This window comes from Poecile atricapillus, chromosome 18 (genome assembly GCF_030490865.1).
Source record: "Poecile atricapillus isolate bPoeAtr1 chromosome 18, bPoeAtr1.hap1, whole genome shotgun sequence".
In the NCBI taxonomy this organism is placed as follows: Eukaryota; Metazoa; Chordata; class Aves; order Passeriformes; family Paridae; genus Poecile; species Poecile atricapillus.
Genome location: NC_081266.1, coordinates 5,929,119 through 5,950,654, shown reverse-complemented (window position 1 = coordinate 5,950,654; position 21,536 = coordinate 5,929,119). Strand labels below are relative to the sequence as shown.

Genomic DNA, 21,536 nt, shown 5'->3' with positions numbered 1-21,536 from the left:
TTTTTGGTATTCCATGAGAATCCTCTGGGTTTCCGTGCCTCTGGAAGGCTCCAGCCGTTTTTCTGGATAAAAAAAGCTGTTTTTCTGTTTTACTGAGACAGTTTTACTTCAGTTTGCAGAAGAAAGGGACACGGCTCAGTTCTACACTCCAAGCTCAGTCTCCAATTCTCAAATGCACCTGATGAAGCAGATCCTGTCCTGAGATGGAAAACTAGGCAGGAAATTTGGCTTCATCTCCTAACAGATTTCTCTCACTGCTCTTCCTCTTCTGCTCATTGTCACAAAAGTTTCTTCCTGAGCTTGTTCTATCTTCTTACCACTGCTGTCTGTGGTTAGCAGGACTTTAACAGCACCTCTGTTCTTCAGCAGCAACTTCTTTTCACTCCACAAAAGGCAATTTTATGCCTTCTGAATAATCCCAGGAATGCCTCACAGTGCAGTGCAGTGAGAGAAATCCAGTTCTGCCAGCATTACTCGGTGGAGATGTGACCAGAAGAGAGGGCACTGAAAAGAAACCCTGAGCTGGCTCAATCCTTGTCTGCTTTAAGATAAGCCTCAGCTTGTCAAGCATAATGCCACAGTTTTCATAAGCACCAAGAGTTAGCAGATATCAAAAAATATGCCTTTAATTTCTGTAAATTGCTCTGACAAGTAATAAATAAGAATTCTTTTGAAAACTTCTACTTGCCTTTCTGTAAATAAAATATTTGCCCCATAACTAGAAAATCTATTACCAAGACAGCTTGAGATGCTTAAGGATTATTTTTACCCACCAATTACAGAAGTTCTACATGTCAAATGAGGTCTTAACTATGTGTCCCCATCATCTTTAAATTGCCCTCTCAGATAATCCAACATCACAGACACCAATTATGCACGAATTTAGTTTCAAACTCTTTTGTGTAGATTGCAATTTCTTCCACACCAGCTCATTCCTAAATAATACCAATTAACTCAGTAGAATCCCATAAATTATAAAGGCTACATAAATTATGAAAGCTACAGGCTTGGATTTTGCTGTCTTTAAAGTTTGCTTTTCCTTGCTTCTGCTCAACAAATTCATTTCACTGAATCTGCAAGAATCCTAAAGTAACAGAGTGGGACTTGCTGTCTGCCACTTACTTGGTGTGGGGAAACTCCAGCAGTTTCTTGGGGTTATTTGCTTATGTGAATAAAGAAAATAGCTCTTGGCTTTTTATTTTTTTAATTTTTATTTTTTTCCTATGTATTTAGAGCCTTTCCCATGAAATGGGAGCAAATTCCCCCTACCCTTGCATGGGGGTGGAGCAATTGTTTGAGTCATTACAGCTCTACTAATTAAAACCTGCAGCCAAATTGACACTGAAGAACTTTCACAGATGAGGCTACTGAGTTGTGCCTACACCAATAGAGAAGATTGAAAAATCATTTATGGATTACAGTTTGGGTTCTCTGCGCCCACAGAGGAAATTCCTCCTCAGCAACAACTCTGTGTTCCTAAACTGTTGTAAACTGGCACTTCAGCAGCAGATGCTAATAAAAAATATACATAAAAATTCTTTCAATCACTTATTCTAGTTGATTTAAATCCTCACGTGTCTTCTGCCAAGTGTAAAAACATTTTAGAGTCATACAAACTAAATATATAGCCCATGGTGCAATCAAATGAAATCAGCACATAGTAGGGATTTATCCATTTTTATTTTCTCTAGAAATGGATCAATGAAATCACTGTGCTCCAGGAACACGCTTAAAAAAAATAAAATAAAATAAAATTACACCGGGTAGCATTCCCCTTAACAAATTTTCACATTGCTTATAATTATGCAGATTGGACCTGGAATAATAAAAACATGAATCCAGTGTCACCCCAGAGCTCTGTGACAGCAAAATACATTCACAACACCCCCCCACCCTCCAATTCCTTGAACACCTGCAGAATCCCATTTCTGCACCTAGCTAAAAATATTCTTGTCAAAATAGAAAAAGATCTCCCTACAAAAAATTTTGGGGAAAGTCATGACACTTCTTCTAAATTGCTTTGCAGACAACTAAGTAGGACGATCAGTCTTGCCGAAATCTCCCGTTCCAGGATTTCAGGCGGATTTTCGTGTTCCTAAAAATAATCCAACATTGCCACCATGTGGTCAGGTTCCCCGGGACAGCTGCGCAGGGAAAAGCAGGGAGAAATACCTCGGCAATGAGTAACCACGCTGCGGGTTAAAAAAAGGAAACTGGATCCTGAGAACTGAGTCCTTATGCCGGGAAACCAGCTCCAAGTACGGAGCAGGGTAAGGAAAATAATTTAAGATATTTTGTGATTAATTCTTGGGCGTCGTGACGCTCCCCTCGCTAAAGGCACAATCCATTTCTGCTCTTTTTTTTTTTTTTTTTCTCAGTACAGCATGTTGTTTGCCAACAAGGAAAATCTAAGTGTATGCAAAATGCCTAAAATCATTCATTTCTTCAAACAGAATCATACTTGAAAATTTCAAAATCTTCTTCCTGGAGTTGAGGAAGCCATGGAAATTGATTTAAAAGATGATCTGTCACATAGGCTTTTTCATCGCTGCCTTCCTCACACTGAAGAGATATGCTTCATAAATAATGTTTAAGAAGTTGTCATCATTCTGAAAAACAAAAGAGGTAATTGTTAGCAGGATAACTGGAGTAAAGAGATTAGAAGGTTATTCCTTTTTATGGACCAGATATTTTCAGCCTTACTCTTTTTTAAAAAAGAGAGTAGCAAAGCCCTTTCACTGAAGATCTGTTTCATTTCCCATGGCTGTACCTCAGTAAGGAGCAAGGAGTACACAGAAAGGAGAATTTCTAAACTCACAGTGCATTTAAATCGAGCCCAGAATTGCTGCTTAATAACTCAGTGACAACACTCAAGTTACAACCCTGCAATTTCTCTTCTTTGCCCTCATTTATCTAGGGACTTCCTGAAGCTGAATTATCATCTGAGTGATAATTCCAAGAGTGTCTGAAGGAATAATGAAACACTCTGGATTGTGATCCTACACTAAAATCCTACCTGGGCAAATCCTTGCATCTTGTTTAGCTCTTCTAGGCTCAATGCTCCTAAGGGATGCTGCTCCCTCTGCTCTGATGTTTAACTTTTGCCTTCTGAAGAACATTTTGCAAGAATGAGTCAGCCCACATTAAGAAAGAATGTTATAAGTAGCTCACATAAACATATGAGGATAATTACAATCAAGATAATATTTAAGGAAAATTAGGTGCATCCAAGATTGTAGTTTTATATAATGGAAAATGACAGCTAACAAATTGACAGTGAATAATTTCAGTTAATCCTAACTACCACCAAGAATAGCAGGGTTAAATATATATTTTACAGGTACAAAGTTACAGAGGGTAAACCCCAATCTTCCTTGATTAGTCTCCTCTATAACTTCATGTATGTTTTTAAGAGTATCAAGACACTCAAAGTATGTAAAGACAAAATAATGTGATTTTTTTAAAATCCCAAAATAAAAATACAGGGAAAAATGAGAAAGCCCTCCAGCTTGTTGAGGATACTATTCCTTTTCTGAACTTATACCTTAAATAACATTTTAAGTAACTTACAATAATGAATTCTAATTTTATTCCAAAGCCACACAGGCACATCGTTTTGACCTACAAACTGGATGTGTTTCTCTGCTCCTGGTGTTCTGCAGGCAGGTCTTTAGTTATGTAATCTCAACTTTTACTCTTCAGATATTATTCACATGGCAAGTTAAGGAAAAAAATTAATAATTTTGCATCATGCCAGAGCAGTAAACAATCATCTCATACATAGCATTGTTAATGCTTTGTCACAATTAAACCTGAAAAACTGCAGCAAAAGGAATTTTATTCAGTGTAATTCTCTAGTTCAAATGCTGAATGGAATTAACATATATTCATGTTATCTAGCCCGTATTTTAAAGTCACTAACACTCATCCTGCAATTTTAATCTCCCATCTGAATTCCTCTTACTGCTTACACACATCTCTGAAATATCTGGCAGCTGGGATAATCACCCATGGTTTATCCTTAGCTAAAATATAATAGATGTCTCTCTGGCTCATAGGCTGACCTTACAAAGCTTTCAGTCATCTTTGTTCTTTTCCACCAAATGTATTCACTTTCCTGAACCCCCAAATGAGATGCATTAATAAAAAGGAGATGTGCAAGGAGAGCTTATTGCATCCCCCAGGCACAAGCAGCCCAACTTCCACCATACATTTAATTCCTCACTCCACCTTTGGACAGGTGACGCAGGGAGCAGGATTTCCAGGTGAGTGTGGGGATTTTTGGCACAGTACCTGGATGAGGTGCAGCAGTGTTTCCTGCAGCTGCAGTTTGCTGATGGAGGTGCTGCTGGCTGGCTCTGGGGCTGGCAGGGGCAGGAGGAGGCTGGCAGGGCTGGCAGCGGGCTCAGCGCTCTCGGCAGCTTTGGGAGCGGCAGGCGCGGGCTGGGTGAACACCATGGGGGACATCAGCAGCGTGGGGGGCACCGTGGCAGGGATGCGCTGAGGGGAGATCACCTGCACACACACAAACACTTCATCAGTCACAGCTTCATCATTCTCTGGGGATGGACACGGTGGGAGCTGCAGGGAGACTGGCAGCAGACTGCTGGGGATCAATCCTGTGAGCTAAAACTCCAGCTCAGCACCACCTCTAGGATCTACTGCCATCCAATTCCAGATTGCAGCCATGGATTCAAGTGTGATAAATCTGATAGGCAAATGTTCTTAGGACAGGAGGATTTTATGACAGGAATCAGACTATTATTAAGTATCAGCACTTAGAGAATGCAGCTGTAAAGTGTTCCACACAGGGACAGGAAGTTTAATCTTTGAGAACATGAGATGTGCAAATATCACCATTAAAGACTAACCCCTGTACCTAATACTAGACAGTATTTTCCAATTCTAACTTCCAAATTACTTTATAAATATATATATATGTGTATTTTAGCTTCTCATTTTACTTAAGGAGAGAGAAAGCCAAAGGTTCAGTGATTTTCCTGAAGATCCACAGTGAGCTCATGGCATTGTCAGATAAAAAACAGACTCACAACCAACACAGTGTTGACAAAATCAAAATGGCCCTCAAAGAGAACCTTGATACTGCAGCAGTGTCCTCAGCATCCTAACCACACCAAATAATGTTCCCAAATTATTGGGAACAGCACATCTGCCAAATAATTTTCCCCTTCAAATTTTGCAGTGAATCTTTGAACTGTAAAGCATGCAGAATTAACAAGTACTATCAGATACAATAGTAGCAGATACTATCAGATGTAATATACAACATAACAGAAAGTTAATTCACTCAGCTTGCAGACATCAGACCTCTCCCCAGGTAATTCCAGTAATAAATCTAAATCCTAACCAGCCATCTTCTTGCTATTGAAGTATCCAATCTTTTTAAAGAACATACAAAGGGATTGATACGAGCTCATCAAAGCTCCTCCCTTTTGGACTGGAGCATGATTTATTGTTGCTGTATTAAGGTGAAAGGCTACTCAATCACATCACTCTGTGTCCTGGATTACATTTCAATTTTGAAGAAAAATTAAGGTGAAGAAAATAGAACTGAGGTTGATCTCCTAGGTATGCAAAGCCACAGGGATTAGCATTAAAGAACAGCCACATTTTTGCAGCTTGTCTTTTTCCTAATTATGATTGTTCTAGCCAAGACATTTCTGAACAGTGTTTGTGAAACCACAATACAAAGAGAAATAGAAACAAAGAGGACTGAGATCTCATGCTGTTTTATGGAAAATTGAAGGAAGCAGAAAGACCAGGAAAGAAAGCATGCAAGATACATCTAATGCAAAAATCTGACTCTTTTTGTTTTTCAATATTTACTTGGTTAGGCAAATCTCATGTCTGTTTCTCAAACACAGAGTACTACAAAGCTCTTGACTACAGCTTTTTTTTAAGGCCACAGCAAGTAATCAAAACAGCAATCACCAGGTTCCCAGCCTTTGAATGAGCAGAGGTATTACAAACTGACTGAAGGTTTGCACACCTGTGCTTGGAAAAACAACACTCATTTCAGAAGAAAACCAGTGTGAGTCCCAAGTGAGACCTTCAGACTCTGCACACATCTCCTCCTGCCAGTGGAACTCCAGCTGGTCCCAGATACTCATCCCAATGCTCCTGCTCTACCCATCCATGCTGCTGCAGCAGCTTCTCTTTCATTTACCTCCAGCAAAACTGGCAGCGTTTGCTTAAAAAAGCTGATTCTTCTTAATGTGATTTCAAGAATGCATGAACAAAAAACTGCTCTGAGAGGGCAGAAACCTCCTGCAAAGGGAGGAGACAGTGTCCCACTAACACAGCTCAATCTACAGCAGACTCTGTCAGACCCAGATAGCACGGCCTTTGAAATCAAAAGACATTTTTCTCATTTGCCCAGGGCAAATAAACAAACCCCGAGACAAAGTGTGCCCTTAATAATACACAGCTCCTCCTGACAAACACACGTTGTGGTTTAAAAGACACAGGAAGGATGTTTTGTCTCCTCTGGACAGAAAGGTCTGTTTGGTAGGAGATGCCAAGCATATGGAAACGCTATGGAATGAGCAATATTGCCATCTGCTGGTGACACAGCCAGCAGGCTACTGCAGAACTTCAAACACTGGGTCACAAGAAGAAGAGAGAGTATTCGTGTCGTTTTTCAGTGCATTGCATTCATGTCTGTACTCAACATTACAATGTATTTTTTGCTAGCAGCTCAAGCTCCAAGCTTCTGCCATTAAACAAACCTTTACAAAAAAAAAACATGGATTGTTTGGGGCTTGTTTTCAACAAAAAGGAAAATTTTCATTTGAGATTCAGCTCAGATCACCTTGAGTCACTGAGACAGTTGACACCCACCAGAAAACAGGACGCTGATTTTGGCATCACCAGTGCCATTCCTGGAGCACCATGCTTTTCAGAAGGCACTGGAAATGCTCTGTAGGGACACTTGACAGCATTTGGACCAATCTTTTAGCTTCTCACCACTCATAACAGCTCTTCCAAAATTCTGTTGATCAACTTTTTACCCACAGAACCCGAGTTGCTTGTTCATCCATTATCTCCAGCTCTGTCAGGTCAACACTTACATCTCTGAGTCACTAATAACAGAGTAGGAGTCTTCTGTCAGCTGTGCAGCAATGAAGAACAAGAAAAATGTGCAGAATAAGTGGTGCAGTACCTGCCATCCCCTCCCTGAAGCCCCAGTGATACCTCACTAAGGTATCAGCTCGGTGCTCTGTGTGGCTCTTGGCAGCTGGATGACACCACAGCTGGAAAATCCACCCAACACCACAAAACAAGGATTTCACTGCAGTGCAAACTGGCACCTTCTGTGTGAGCAGAATCCCAGGTGGATCAAGTGCTGCTCTGGAACAGCAGCACCCAGTGGGTGCTGGGGGTCTAAACAGCCTCAGAGGCATCCCTTAAAACTCAGAACAATTCTAAGAATGGTTCAGGAACTTGAAAGGCAGTTAATTAAAGCTTTGTCTTTCAAGTTTAATTTAGAATATTTTAATTGATGTTTAGCTACAGAAGCTGAAATTACCTTTTGAAACAAGTTTAGTGCATGTATTTGCATAATACAATTGCATGCTGAAACTGCAGCCAGGACAGGAGAGCAGCAGTGCTGTGATGCTCTCACCACAGACACTGGGTTCCGTGCACATACTCACGAGATGCAACATTATGTACAAAATACATTCTTGATGGAAAAATACTCCAAGAAATGCGAAAAAATGAGCTGCAAGATATGCAGCCTTCTGGAGAAATGATAAATTTCTGTCTGGGTTACTGTAAGCACTTTTAAAACCATAATTCTGATTAACATAAACACTTAAGCATGCATGTATCTGTAATCAGGATAACACATGCCTAACACTAAACATATCCCTAAAAGCCTCTGTAGATTAATGCATTTTTATTGTATCTTAAGCACACGTTACTCACTGTCTGCATAAGGAATATTTCACAAAACAGGGCTGGCACCAGACCAGGCTGAATGCTTCCAAGTATTCTTCTTCAGCTTTTGCTTTTTTCCTTTTTCTCTTTTTTTTTTTTTTCCCATTTTTTTGGTAACTGGCCTCTTCCTTTCCATGTGGGAGATCACAGTTCTTATACCATATGGAGATGCAGCAGAAGCCAATTTAAACTTGGACTTGTAATGTGTCAGTTGTGGCAAGGACTATTGCTTACATTTTCTTAGTGCTGCTGATGGATTTAGGGTGTTCCTTTAATCTGATTTTTCCAACAACAGACACTGCTCAGATATCTCTCTATTCCTGTCAGACTTTTGCTTTTTCTGTATGCTGAAGCATAGTAGGAGAGGCAATACCAAAAGACAAATAATTACAGAGAACAAACCTTTAGCTGCACTTGTTGTCAGAATCTGCTTTGATCAATTTTGCATGAGCATGTGCAGATATATTTGTGCCAATTCAATTTCACTCAAATATCTACTCTGCAGGCATGGCAGCACTTGGAGCCTCTGCTCTACTGCAAGGATAATATTATAAAAAGATTAATGTTGGTTTTAAAAGTTGTTTTTTATCTTCCAGGTTCTTTTTCAAAAGCAGGCATGTTTTGTGTGGTTAATCCATGGCTTCCAAAGGAACAGAGCCATTCCTTCATTTTTAGCCTCCCTGCTTTTGCTTTTGTGGCAACCTTTTGCACGTGAAAGAGGCCATTGCTCCCAGACTGCAGAGCTTTAGGTGTCCTAAACAATAATTTGTGACACTTTCATGATCATTTTTAGTCCATGCATTAAATCTCCAAATTTAATGCATCTAATACTGTTCAAGCTGCTGCTCTGTCTATACTCAAGCAGTCAAACTGTTGCAATTCCATTAGACCAGACCTCAGGAGTTGCCTTTCCATATTGCAACCAATGCTGGCACCACTGTCTTTTTCATATACCCACATTAAAGTTATTGGCCATAGCAGCTTCTGTAGGGATTTTTCATCTGAAAAAATATATCAGCACATTTCCTTATTTTTTATGCATGCATACTGACTTACAATGTATAACCTGGACTTGCCTCATTTCACTTTTATCTTCAAAGCAGGAATGCCTTCATTATGTCCTCATGCTATCAGTACATGTACCAATGAATCACACCATTTCTTACATTTAAAGCAGGCAAGTTCCATTCCCAGTGAAAACAAATCAATTTTTTTGACTTTGGATCCTCCTTTTATTCTTTAGCTCTCCACTGGAAAGTCAAAGTTACCATCTGTAAGCAACTGATCCTGAATAATTTCAATGACTAATCCCCAAAAAACTCTTTCACACAGATTCAAATCCTACTGCATTAATTAAAAGAACAAAAATAATGATGGCTATTTTCTTGTATCAAATTTGTATTCCTCCTACCTCTTTCATGGAATTAGAAAACTTGACCTGTCACAAACTTAGTGACAGATGTGGCTGTTTTATTATTAAATGACTCTTTCAGCCTCTTCATGTAGAGAAGAACTTTCTAGCACTTTGAAATATCCTGTTGTCTTTCAATCAGGTTTTGACAGAATTAGAAAAATAGAATAAAAACCAGAATAAAACAGAAGTACAAGAATGGAATAGTCACAATAGAAAAGCAACATTTCAACTTTACACTGGAAAGGGGAATGCTTGGCATCAGTAACTTCTAGACTCCCACACAAATCAGACTCCAGTACAACACAGCCTATCCACAATAAAGGAAGCTGAAAAGGGCTTAGATACATTCCCAGACAGGACATGTGAAGACATTCTAGTGCAGAAAATCCGACAGAAAATGAAGTTGTTAAAGACAGTAGTTGTTTTGGATGGGACGTTTTGTAACTGCACACGCTGCTTTTCTGAAGGACATAAAAATGTACTCATGAGAGAGATACAGTCTCTTAACATCTCCTGAATTTTTTAAGACACCAATCTGACTTCTAGGATCAAAAGAAACAGAATTTTTTGATGTTGTTCAGGCACAAGACCTTTTCTTCAAAATAATACACAGCAAATTAAAGAAAAATAGCTAATGAGTATCTAGAAGTAGCAGGTATGGCACAAGGTAACTAACTGACCAATATACAAATGCTTCAAAAAGCTGCTGTTAGGAAACAAGGGCCCTCTTAAGTATCTTTAGCAACTGGTATACAAAAGAATGCACTGATTTTGCAGAAAATTATTAAACCCAAAATACTACACTCATTATCAAACAATTACATGTAACAGCCCAAGTATGGCTAGTGAAAACTAGGTGACTTTCCCAAGGGGCTCTGGGATAACCCAACCCTGCAGTATTTCTGATCATCATTGATGTGTGAGAGATGTGACATTCAGGATTTACACCATCACATCTTGGCAAATCAGAACTTTCTCGATGTTGGGAAAGTACCACCTGCAAAATGAATCGTGTGCAACATGTAGCAGGACAAGGAAGCCAAGACTAACCTCAGAAAACATCAAGTTTAGAAGGATTTGTATTTATTTCTGGTGAAGAAGTTCCCCATTTACCTGGAGGAGAGCACTCTGTTTTTCTGTGCCTGGAGCCTTTTCTATCCAGGAATCCAGTGGTTTCAGGGTGTTGGTGTTCTGGGTAACAACTGGGAACTTAGCTGCCAACGTTGGTCTGCTGGACACATGGAGCTGCTGTTCTTGTTGCACTATCTGGAGTTTTTTCAACAGTTCTTGAGGTGAAATCACCCCAGAATTGGCTGCTTGATTGCTGGAGAGAGGAAGCGGCTGTCTGGGAAGTTTGGATTGTTCTTTACCAAGGCTCTGAGCCTCCAAAGTCTGGCCTGGCAGGGACCCATTGAAATACACCAGAGGGGGCTGGCTGATGTTATTTCCTGGTGCTGCTGGTGCTCCCACAGGAGCAGGAGTCCTGCTGAACACAGAAGCTGTGGAGTTCCCAGCTCCCGTGGCACTGGGGTCCATTTTAGTGGCAGAGCCTGGCTGACTTTGCAGCTTCTGCAGCAAGCTCTGGGTGCCAGCGGCATCCTGCGCTGCGTGAGGAGCCACGCCGGGCTGTGCCACGGGCTGGAACAGGCCTGGCAAAGTCTCCCCCATGGAGGAGATGCTGCCATTCTCACACAGGCGGCTCTCAGGGAACTCTGCCAGGGGATGGAGCTCCGTGCCACGCACCATCAGCTTCTGGATGGCGGGGCACAGCTGCTTCTCTGCGCAGGGGGACAGCCGGCTGGGCTCCTCGTAGGACAGCGAGCGCACCACGCACTGCCTGCCCGCCAGCTTCTCCTGCTTGCTCTTCGCTTCTGCCACTTCTGCCTTGTCCTGCTTGCCAAACAGCGCTGTCAGAGACAGGTGCTGGGGTTCAGGATCCGTGCTCTGTGAGGGGACAAAGCCAAAGAGTAAATGTAGCTCCCTCCTGCAGAAGTTACGGGAAGTGGAGACAGTGTTTAGGCAGCAGAACTCAATGAAAAGCTGAGAAAACTGCTATGCTCTTTTTTCTCCCCCCGAGAGGATTTTTAATAGTTTTGTCACATAGGAAGGGCAAGAAGACTGTTGTCAAGCTGCTAATGTGGGAGAAAATCAGTGAATCTGAGATATAGCAGTGGCTTTGCTTTAAATAACATGAAAGAGCATCATCTTTTACAGTACAATATTAGTAAGAGACAGAAATCTGCCTGTGTATGAAGTAGAGCCACTTCTTGTGCATCTGCTGGTCACAGCTGAATTCAATTTTTAGGATTTTGCACTGTGATTTGGCTTGAAGATATACCAAGAGACTTTTCTTTATTTAAATTATTTCCCCTGGAAAAAAAACCCAACAAAACAAACAAAAACCCACAAAAAGCGTGGTCCAGCAATTGACTAGATCAGCTTGTGACCAAAACAACACCTGAAATTTGGAAGATTTCAAAGTACTTCTTTGTTGCATCAGGATAATAAATCTGTAGTTTACTTGTTTCCACATCAGGTTGGGGAGCTTTTACAAACCAGGTTAGTTATGCTTTAAAATCATTCCCCACAGTGGTTCCATCTCAAATTCTCGCAGTGACCTTCCAGCTCAGCTCAGTGTTGCTGTCACTCACTGCTGCAGCAGTCAGAAAGCAGCACAGATTTTACCTTGCTCTGCTGGGACACTCGCTGATGCTGGCTCTCACTCGGCTTCACTGGAATGGGTTTGATGAGGTTGGGGTTGTTATAGATTGCAGAGGAACTGGTTATTTGTTTTGGCTCTGAGCAGGTCTTACACTGCAACAGAAAAAAGGCATTTCTTAGTATGTGTGACAGTATCTTTTTCCCCTGGTTCCCAACCACAGTAAAATACAGATATAACCAGGTATTCAATGCCCAAAAATACTGATTGCAGCTCTGATGATGAAGTATTATGCTATTAGAAGAACTGTAGCAACTGCAACCTAATTTTATAAAACCACAAGACAGATATAAAATAACACTTGATTCTAAGATTTGCCTTGTATGAGGCTTCCCTCTAATTTAAATCTCAGTTCTCTTCTTGGCCTTCTGCTTTTCCTGCACTTCAAAAACATAAAATACTTTTTAAAAGCACCTTAGAAAGCAAGCCACAGACATGCTGCTCCTGCATCCAACAGGCAGCTAGAAGTAGTTTAGATCCATGAAGGATTAATGTGCCCATAAAGATAATTTAAAATGCTTTTGTTAAAAAGTAGAATTAAAACTCAAACTTCTTTTACATAAATTTTTTGGGGGAACTTGTAGGATGCATATACATGCACAGAAAAGTAAGTAAAGATTGAATATATTTATAGAATCAGTAGGATTTCTTATTAAATATGACTATTATTAAAAATATTTATAAAAAAGATAGTCACAGATAACTAAAAGTGATCAGGGACAAAAAATGTCATGTGGAGAGAAAAGGGCATGACTTAATTCAGGAAAAAAACAGATAAAATGCTCCATGAAAGAGAAATAGTAAATGGAAAAGAAAAACATGAATAAGATGCTATATATAAGAATTTAGTCAATGAAACTAAAAAAGCACTGGGTATACATGGAATGCTACTGTCAGCAGAAAAGAAGACGTTATATTTGAAGTCATTGACACTTTTTGATACAGTTGAAACCAAGAAACTGGAAAGATTTTTAAAAGAATTATTTAACAAGAAGTTAATTCTATTAACTATTAATTCTTCTATCACTTCTCACTCCACTCTCAAATATACAAAGCTGATCACTTAACCCATTTCTCACACCTACTGCAACAATAATGCTGGTTCCAGGGCTGCCCAGTACACCAGAACTGGAGTTCTTGTGGGGACTTAAGGGGCTCCAGTAAGTCCTCAATACCTTCAGTTGTTTGTTAGATTGGACAGACCCTACATGGAACAAAACTGAAATTCAGGAAGATTAAATAGCTTTTTTTTCCCTCCCAAACAGTTCTCTTTCTAATAACGCCTTTTCTTCAACATATCTTCTTCTCATTGCTCTTTTTCAGCTTAAGCTTTTGGGCAAAAAGCACATAAGCTTTTTCTTTTAACACCATGGATAACATCCTCTTGAATATTTCCCAGTGAATTCTGCAGAATTTAAGTAATACCCTTATTTCCCCAGGATATTTTAATAGGCTGAATTCTTCAGAAACCTTAAGTACCTTGATTCCACTGTCATACCCTGCACGATCACAGAACTAAGCATATAAAAATGAGGCGAGAAGCAGCAGTGTTTAACAGAGTTATCACTATATGAGCATATTTTAGACCAAATTCCTCAGCCAAATGAGCATCAGTACACACGAGAATGACATTGACCTGACTTGGTATCATTGCTGTGATTTGATAACAAGGCTAGTAGGTTGCTATCAAACACAGAAGCACATGGAAGAGAAAGAAGCCTGGGATGATTTCAGAGGAATCTCTAACTACTGGAGCTCAGACTACAGAGCCATTTTGGCTGATGGGGAGCACGGCCTTGCAGATGAGTAAGCTGGGAGCACTAGCATGGCATTTTAAGCAACTGGCAGGTAGAGAGGTAAAGAAGATATCAGATGCTATTAACAAAGAGCAAAGAGCAGCATGAAAGAAATGCTCCTTAGTGATAGAACCTCGGAGTAATTTGGCAATTACTACACCTTGCTTTGCAGGTCTGTCCTTTAGTCAGGTGTCCTAGCCAAAGCTCTGCTGTTTCAAAAGATCCCTAAGTAATCAAAAGGTTCTAAGATCAAGTCAAAGAAAGGCTCAGAAACACTGGAACAAAACCAGACACATATGGTCAATGTAGATCAAAAAGAGCAAGAAAATCACTGTGGGGGTTATGGCAAGTTTGGTAGAGTCAGAGATATTTGATGCAAACCTGGACAAGATGAGGCTGAAAATGCAAAATGCTGGGAGAAGAACTGTGCAGCACAGAGTTAAACCCAGAGCTGGTCCTGCAGTACAAGACAAGGCACAGTGGTTAAGGAGAAACCCATTTTGTCATGCTTTGTTCTGTACCCTTGCAGCTCTTCCACCGGTTTTCTCCCTGGCTGTCAGTGAGGCCAGCTTTTTCTTCCCAGAGATCAAGAGAAGGCAAGTGTATAAAAAGTGCATTTAAAAAAACCAAAAAAACTCAGTGGTTTAGCATCTTAAAGCTCCATTAATTCAAAAAGAAAGGGGAAGCTGTGTATTTTATTTTCCATGTAATGTAACCTCCACATGTATAACGTAATTTGGGAACAAGATACACCTTTCAAAATTAGTTACACTTTTAAAGATTGAGCAAAATTCCTTAAAAGTTTTGAAAATTGATGCTCTTATTCTACAGCTTCCAACACTTTAAAACACTCTTCATTGAATAAATACAGAATTCAAAGAAGAGAACATGTTTCATAACTAATTTCAGCACATCAGATTGTAAGTAATAAAACACACACTGACAAGAAAGTAGATGTCATAAACCAGTCAAAAAGCACGACTGCTCTGAAACATATTGACATTAAATAGAAAAATGGTTGTCATTGCCTTTATTTATCACACTCTTTTGAAATTTATATTACTAGCCATACAAGAAATCACACACATCCTGTTCACAAGAGGTCAGGCATTCCTAGCACTCACGTCCCAGACAAGGAGGAAGTTTTCATGTTATTTTTTATGTCCTTGACAATCCCTTAAATGCAGAAAGATCAAAGATAAAATAAGGAGCAGATCTGCAGAAGATCCTAAAGGGAAAAGAGTCCTAAAAGCTATTATTTAAACAACAGAATTTCCTCTCCTTTGTCTTGATTTCTGTGTGCTAATGCAGAAATGGAAGGTAACATCTTTTAGATTTATCACCCTCTTTACACAGAATCTGAAGACAGCCTAATACTTTTCCCCTTTTCCATCTGCAGTATTTTTAAGGTTATCTAATGAAAACCTCTTAAACACTTCAGAACATCTCAAATCATATTCTCTGATGCCAAGATTAGATACTGATTCAGTATTAAAATACGGGAAAAACACCAGGTTTTGGAAGTGTTTGCCCACTATAATGCATTAAATCTCTACTACAGAAAACAAAGGCCCCAAGCCCCAACAGAAACTAAACAAAATAAAAAGTGCTCCATTTCACCCTAGCTCAAATAGTTTGCTATCATCTTTCTGAGGATTTTATTAGCAGCTACATTTCAGAAGAAATAAACACAAGGAATTTAAGGAGAGAAAAAGTTCAGATGCATGTACATTTCCAGGCTCTTATGGAACACTTAGGAGCTCTATTATCGCATGACAGCACATAAGCAATACAGGAAACAGCAGCAGGAACCTGCAGGCTCTGGAACAATTTGCAGCATATATATGGATAGTTAAAATTATTAGATTTTTATTCCCCAAAGTAAAACGTTTTTGATTGCTCAATAATAGAGAACATTATTAGTCCATTAGTTACTTCTTTATTTAGAAGCCTCAGAAGACCAAGGCAGCACACGGGCTGAAATCATACTACATTTCAACCTTTCCATTTCTTTCTATTAGTGCCTGAAAGGAGCTAACAACCACAATTAAAAGCAGTAACTTCACTGTCAAAAGCCTCCTGAACCAAGTCCTTTGTGCAAACCACAGAAACTACCACCAGGTAAATACTTATCCCAGAAAGAGGGCACAGCATGCAGGTGCTCCTCAATAGGCACAGGAGCTCTAAGGGTCAGAATGAGAGGCAATTTATATTTTCTCTTAGCCTCTACCATTCAAAAAATAATCCACATTCTCACTCCAGAGCTTGTTATTGACAGCATTCATTTATTTTGAATTTTTAGCAAATTCTGTCAAAACTTTTGGTTTTTTTACCAGCTGCTTCTACACAAAATGAGAGAGCAGGCTGTTCAAAATCACTTTGAGTGATTTGTTCAAAACCCCAAATCAAACCTTTTTTGTTTCCTGATGTAAAGGGGGAGCAAGTCTCACCTTGGTATACTCATCTTTGGCCTTGGTAAGCATCCGTAAGATATCCACTTCTTTGTTATTAGCAGAATTCACGATCATGGGAGAAACCCCTGTTCCTGTGCCCTGCTGTGCTTTGAATTGTTCCTGCTGAGTTAGGCTGAAAGGTGGAGGAAAGATGAAAAAAGAAATGCAAATAAAATATAAAAACTTAACCACAATTATTGTACAATGCTTGATTGAAACTCAAATATTTGTCTTTCCCCATCTACATTAAAATGTGCAGTAAAAAAAAATATTGCTATTAAAAGATCTCTATAAAATCATAATTTGACATGAGATTAATTTTCTCCAATCTTGAATACACTAGACCATAGAATAAAATTTCCATAACTGAGTCAAAATTTCTATACCCAGAAGGAGAAGGGAATTTATAGTGTTATTCAGTTCTGCTGGTGGTGGAGGATGGCAAACACACACAAATCAGGAATTAAGTACTAGCAAATGACCAATTTCCTGCCCCAGCTGTTTTATTATTATTGTAGAATGCTGAGAATTAAAACACACAGCCAATTGGCTGAGCAACAGGGTATTTTTTATCTATATGAAATACTGCTATTATAAACCACTACACATGGTTTACATTTGCATGAATCCTCTGAAAACTAGGTTTTATTGTAGTAAATTACCAGTTTGAGAGCACCTAATCACCACCAACCGAAACTTGAGCTAGTTAACTAAAATGAGCTGTCAAAAACCTGGGTTTCCTAGGGTTCATTGTTTATTTCTGTAAATTCATCCCCATCAATTATTTCTTGGGTCACAGCTGACTCATTTTAGAGCTGGAGGATACAGCAAAACCAACGAAGCCCACTGAACAAAACCCCACCGCTGCCACAGTCTGCATTTCACACTGTTTTGTCACTGCAAAATGAAAAGCAGCAGGTATTACTTCAAAGAAAAGATATATGGAGGAAAGATGAGCCCCTTCTCATCCAGTATTTTATCACAAATCCTGTCTGGTGTGTCTAACCCTATATACCACAGGCAGCTGGAATAGCCAGTTCCTACCCAGCCCATACGTCTTCATCATTATAGATCTAAAAAATGTAGATTGCATATGTTGATACAATCTGTGTGACTTCAGCTCCTTCCTTCTCCAAGCAAACATGAAACCCTGCAGGATATAATCCTAAAAGAAGGGTCCCTGCAAACAGAGCAGAAGAATGAGCCCTGTCCATCCTGGACATGAGAAGGAAAGAGATAATGAAAATAATTACCCCTAAGACATTCTTAGGTTAAAATACAGCTGAGAACACAGTTCTGTGTGAAATCTTCACCTCTGGCTGGACTGCAAAATTATAGTTTAACATGTATAATAAAACATTTTTATGTGCATGAAAGCAATGACTTTAAAGCTAATTGAAGTCTTGCTTTAAATGCTGAAAACAAAATGAATTTTGAACTCAGCCATGATGTACAAACAGGACAAAACCCACAGAAACTGTATTGACACTGTATGCCCTCATGATATCCTGCACTTACCTTCATATAAGGAAAAAAAAATAAATATAACAATATTAAAAAATTAAATCTCCCCAGATTGAAAAATATATTAAACCCCCAAAGAATACAATTCTTCAGAATAGATCTCTGAGTCATCAGGAAATAAATCATATCAACTGGTACACTCTGATGTAGCTGGAGAGCTGCACTACAAATTAGGAAAAATTACTGCAATACAGTGACTTCTTTATGATTTTATGAAATGCAGGCTTGACACTTGCAACAAAGTTTATAAGTTTAAAGCAGAAAGGTATGATAATCCTAAACACATAAAATGTACATTTATGTACAGAAATACATACATAAAAAAGCACTGAAGTCTTGTTTACCCATCACTTACTTTTTCATGAGCTCTGCAATTCTTTGGCATTCTTCTTTATCATAAAACCAAATCCCATATATGGACACTGCAAATGCACATCAAACACAAACTGTGAGCATCTTCTCAAACAGCACTTCTACCTGGTAGATATTTAAATGTGACCTGTAAACCAGTTTCAGAATTTATTTCCATCTTATGTTTTCCCCATCTGGAAGCACAAAATGACACTCAGATCCTATAAAATCAAAAAAGATCAAAAGGCACTTCTCTAAACATGTAAATTACAGACTCTTAAATATTCAATTAAGGCAAAGGTGGTTGATCATTTTCTTCAGAGCACTAAACCAGTGGGTATTTTTTTCTTTAAAATCTTTTTCTCTGTCCTTTATTTCAGCTGTCATATCCATTTGACTCCACTACCAGCGCACTGCAGGGAGCATTTCGTGCCTGTGGAAGTAGGAAAATCTGTTAAATTTTCAAACAGTGTCCAGGTCTATCTTATGAGTATCAAAGTTGGTGGAGTAGGGTGAACATCTCTCTGCCTCCCTGTAGATTTGCTGTAATTCTGCCCATTATTTTCAACAGGAGATCCTGGGTTTCCTCCTCCTTCCCTCCCTACCCTGCAGCAGGCAAGAGCTGTCCTTAACCTTACCAAGAATTGACAGATCCTACATGTCTTTAAACACAGTGATTTAATTTCATTTGAAAATGGATTTCATTTGAAATGGGTTGAGCACCTGTTCATAAACAATTGCAACACTGACCCTGATGATGTAATATTTCCTAATATTAGGAGAGTCCAAAAGCAATAACTCCTTCAATTCCACAGAGCCAAACCCATGGCATATGAAGTGTACCTTGGCTTTGTTAATGTTTGGAAAGAAAATGAACGTACAGCTGCTTGCAAGACACAAGTGTGATATTTTCTCCATTTCTCCCCCCCAAATTTAAAGCTGCATGTTGCCTTCTATAGAATTAAAAATGGTCCAAACTGTTTAGTACACAGCACATTGGCAAAAAGTCTAAAATATCCCACAAACCAGACATCCTGTAGACATACAAAAATTAACTTTTGAAATACATACTGTCCTTTTTATGATTACTGAAAAGTGTGATTATTTCTATCATTCACCTAAAAAATGCAACATAACATGCACCAGTGGTTCTACAAATGTGCAATGTTAAGAGCTGAGCTGCACAAGTAATCCCAGGGTTTTTTAACCGGAATATTAAAATATGTATTTCAAATCCACATTAATATTCTAGCATATTCCAATGGGTGTTGTAATAATAAATAATAATAATAAATTGTGGACCTGCAGAACAGTGTGTGAACAACTCACAAGGTTCCAGAACACCAACCTGTTATGCAAAATTCCACATCCTTCTGCTGAAACACATTAGAAAACTTGTCCAAGTCACAAGTAACTCCATATTCTTCAATGCCAGAGCACAGCAAGTAGACTGAGAATCCCAGACTAACTAAATTTGTTTTAATCAATATTCTTATTTTTTAATAGAAGAATCTCCAATGGAGAAGAGCATTGATGAAATTTTGGCCATCTGCTCCACCTTCTCACATTTTTTTTAAGTCTACCACAGCTGGTGGCACCATCAATTCTGCAACACAGGTTGAACAGCTTCACCTTTGGCCAACAGAACAGACATGTCACAGACTATTTATGAATACCTAATAAATCTGAGAGCTCACAGTCCCTTGGAAATGCCAAACTGCTTCTGGCCATTAGATGCTGAAAGACTCAAACTGGCCTTGCTTCTGCTGTTGATTTACCTCAACTCACTGACAAACACAAGTGATAACCAGAATAAATGACCATCTCAGATTTTACAGAACCACAACGAGTATTTTGAAATACAATTGCAGCCAAATACAAACCTCTTTGGGTCATGGAACAAGGACACTGTGTCTGTGCCACCAAACCAAACCACAACACCACCCAACAATACATACAACACCGACATATCCCATCTGAACTCCAGTTTTAAGTCAGGATACTGCAGATCCAGAGACCTTCAGCTGAGATGTCAGCTGAGCTTCAAACCCACCCACATTGACTTTCTCTCCTTGGTTAAATGGTATTTTCAACCTAAATTGGGAAGCATAGCTGAAAGCAAGCTAAGACCAAAGCCCAGCATCCCCTGAGCTCACAGTTCACCCAGTTAGTGGTGAAATCTTTCACAAGTGGACAGTTCCACTGTTCTTCCTTCCACACTGCTCCCATCTGTCCAGAACAGATGAACACTTCAGAAATACACTGAGAAACAATCCCTGAGCTTGTGGTAGCACAGCATATCCTGAGCTCTTTTCTGCATGTGAGAATGAGGGACCAGTGAGAACACAGCAACTTGTGGAAATCTGAGCTACCTGGAGTAGCCACAGCATAAATTCACACCACAGTTGTATATTCTGCTGTAATCTGTATTTAAGAGAAAAAAAGTGTAAATAGTAGTAGTAAGATTAAGAGTTAATGGCCTCCATCTGGATTTATTATGAAGACAAAATGAAAAAAGAAATTCTCATGTGTGTGGGAACACCCAAAACCCCACAAGCAGAATGAGAACCTAAGCTGAAATCTGAGCTACCTGGAGTAGCCACAGCATAAATTCACACCACAGTTGTATATTCTGCTGTAATCTGTATTTAAGAGAAAAAAGTGTAAATAGTAGTAGTAAGAATAAGAGTTAATGGCCTCCATCTGGATTAATGATGAAGACAAAATGAAAAAAGAAATCCTCATGTGTGGGAACACCCAAAACCCCACAAGCAGAATGAGAACCTAAGCTGATAACAACTTGTACCTGTCAGGGAACCTGGCACACTCGCAGACACACAATCCAATTCCACTGCAAGCTTTCTAGCAGCATGAAAACACTGCCTGCTTTATCAGGATTAAACATAAACAGATTACTTTTATCTGCCTTCCCACTCCGTCAGACTGTTTGACAAAACAGAATTCCAGATCTAAGTATCATTTGCAGAGTGGTAATTTCACGTTCATGTTAAAAATGAATCATGAAACATCAGAGGCACAAAGCAAATTTTTCTACTGCCACACAGAAGAGGAAATATTAAGACAATTTTAGGCCCAGCTTCAACCATAAAGTTATGTAAGAAGAAGATATTGTAAAAAACAGAAAAAAATAAAGTCAAGTAATGAATTGATGACATTAAAAGAAAAAAAAGTGCCAAAATTACAATGTTGTTAACATTACACAAAACTATGACATAATGCAGCTACGAAATTGAGAAGATCCAATTAACAGTGAATAGGAAGCTAAATAAATTATTTAAATAATCTGACTGAAATTA

At 39.1% G+C, this 21,536-nt stretch overlaps 1 protein-coding gene across 1 annotated transcript in view; it reads right to left on the bottom strand.

Moving 5' to 3' along the window:
• Positions 1–1,668: 1,668 nt before the first annotated feature.
• The window catches only part of DCP1B (decapping mRNA 1B), a 39,555-nt gene continuing 19,687 nt past the window's right edge, over positions 1,669–21,536 (bottom strand). The window contains exons 4-9 of the mRNA XM_058853073.1: positions 18,224–18,290; positions 16,342–16,477; positions 12,062–12,190; positions 10,490–11,320; positions 4,294–4,515; positions 1,669–2,609 (exon numbers count right to left, since the gene is read on the bottom strand). Of these exons, the coding sequence (XP_058709056.1) occupies positions 2,529–2,609; positions 4,294–4,515; positions 10,490–11,320; positions 12,062–12,190; positions 16,342–16,477; positions 18,224–18,290 (1,466 nt within the window). The 3' untranslated portion in view covers positions 1,669–2,528. The remainder of the gene's footprint in view (positions 2,610–4,293; positions 4,516–10,489; positions 11,321–12,061; positions 12,191–16,341; positions 16,478–18,223; positions 18,291–21,536) is intronic.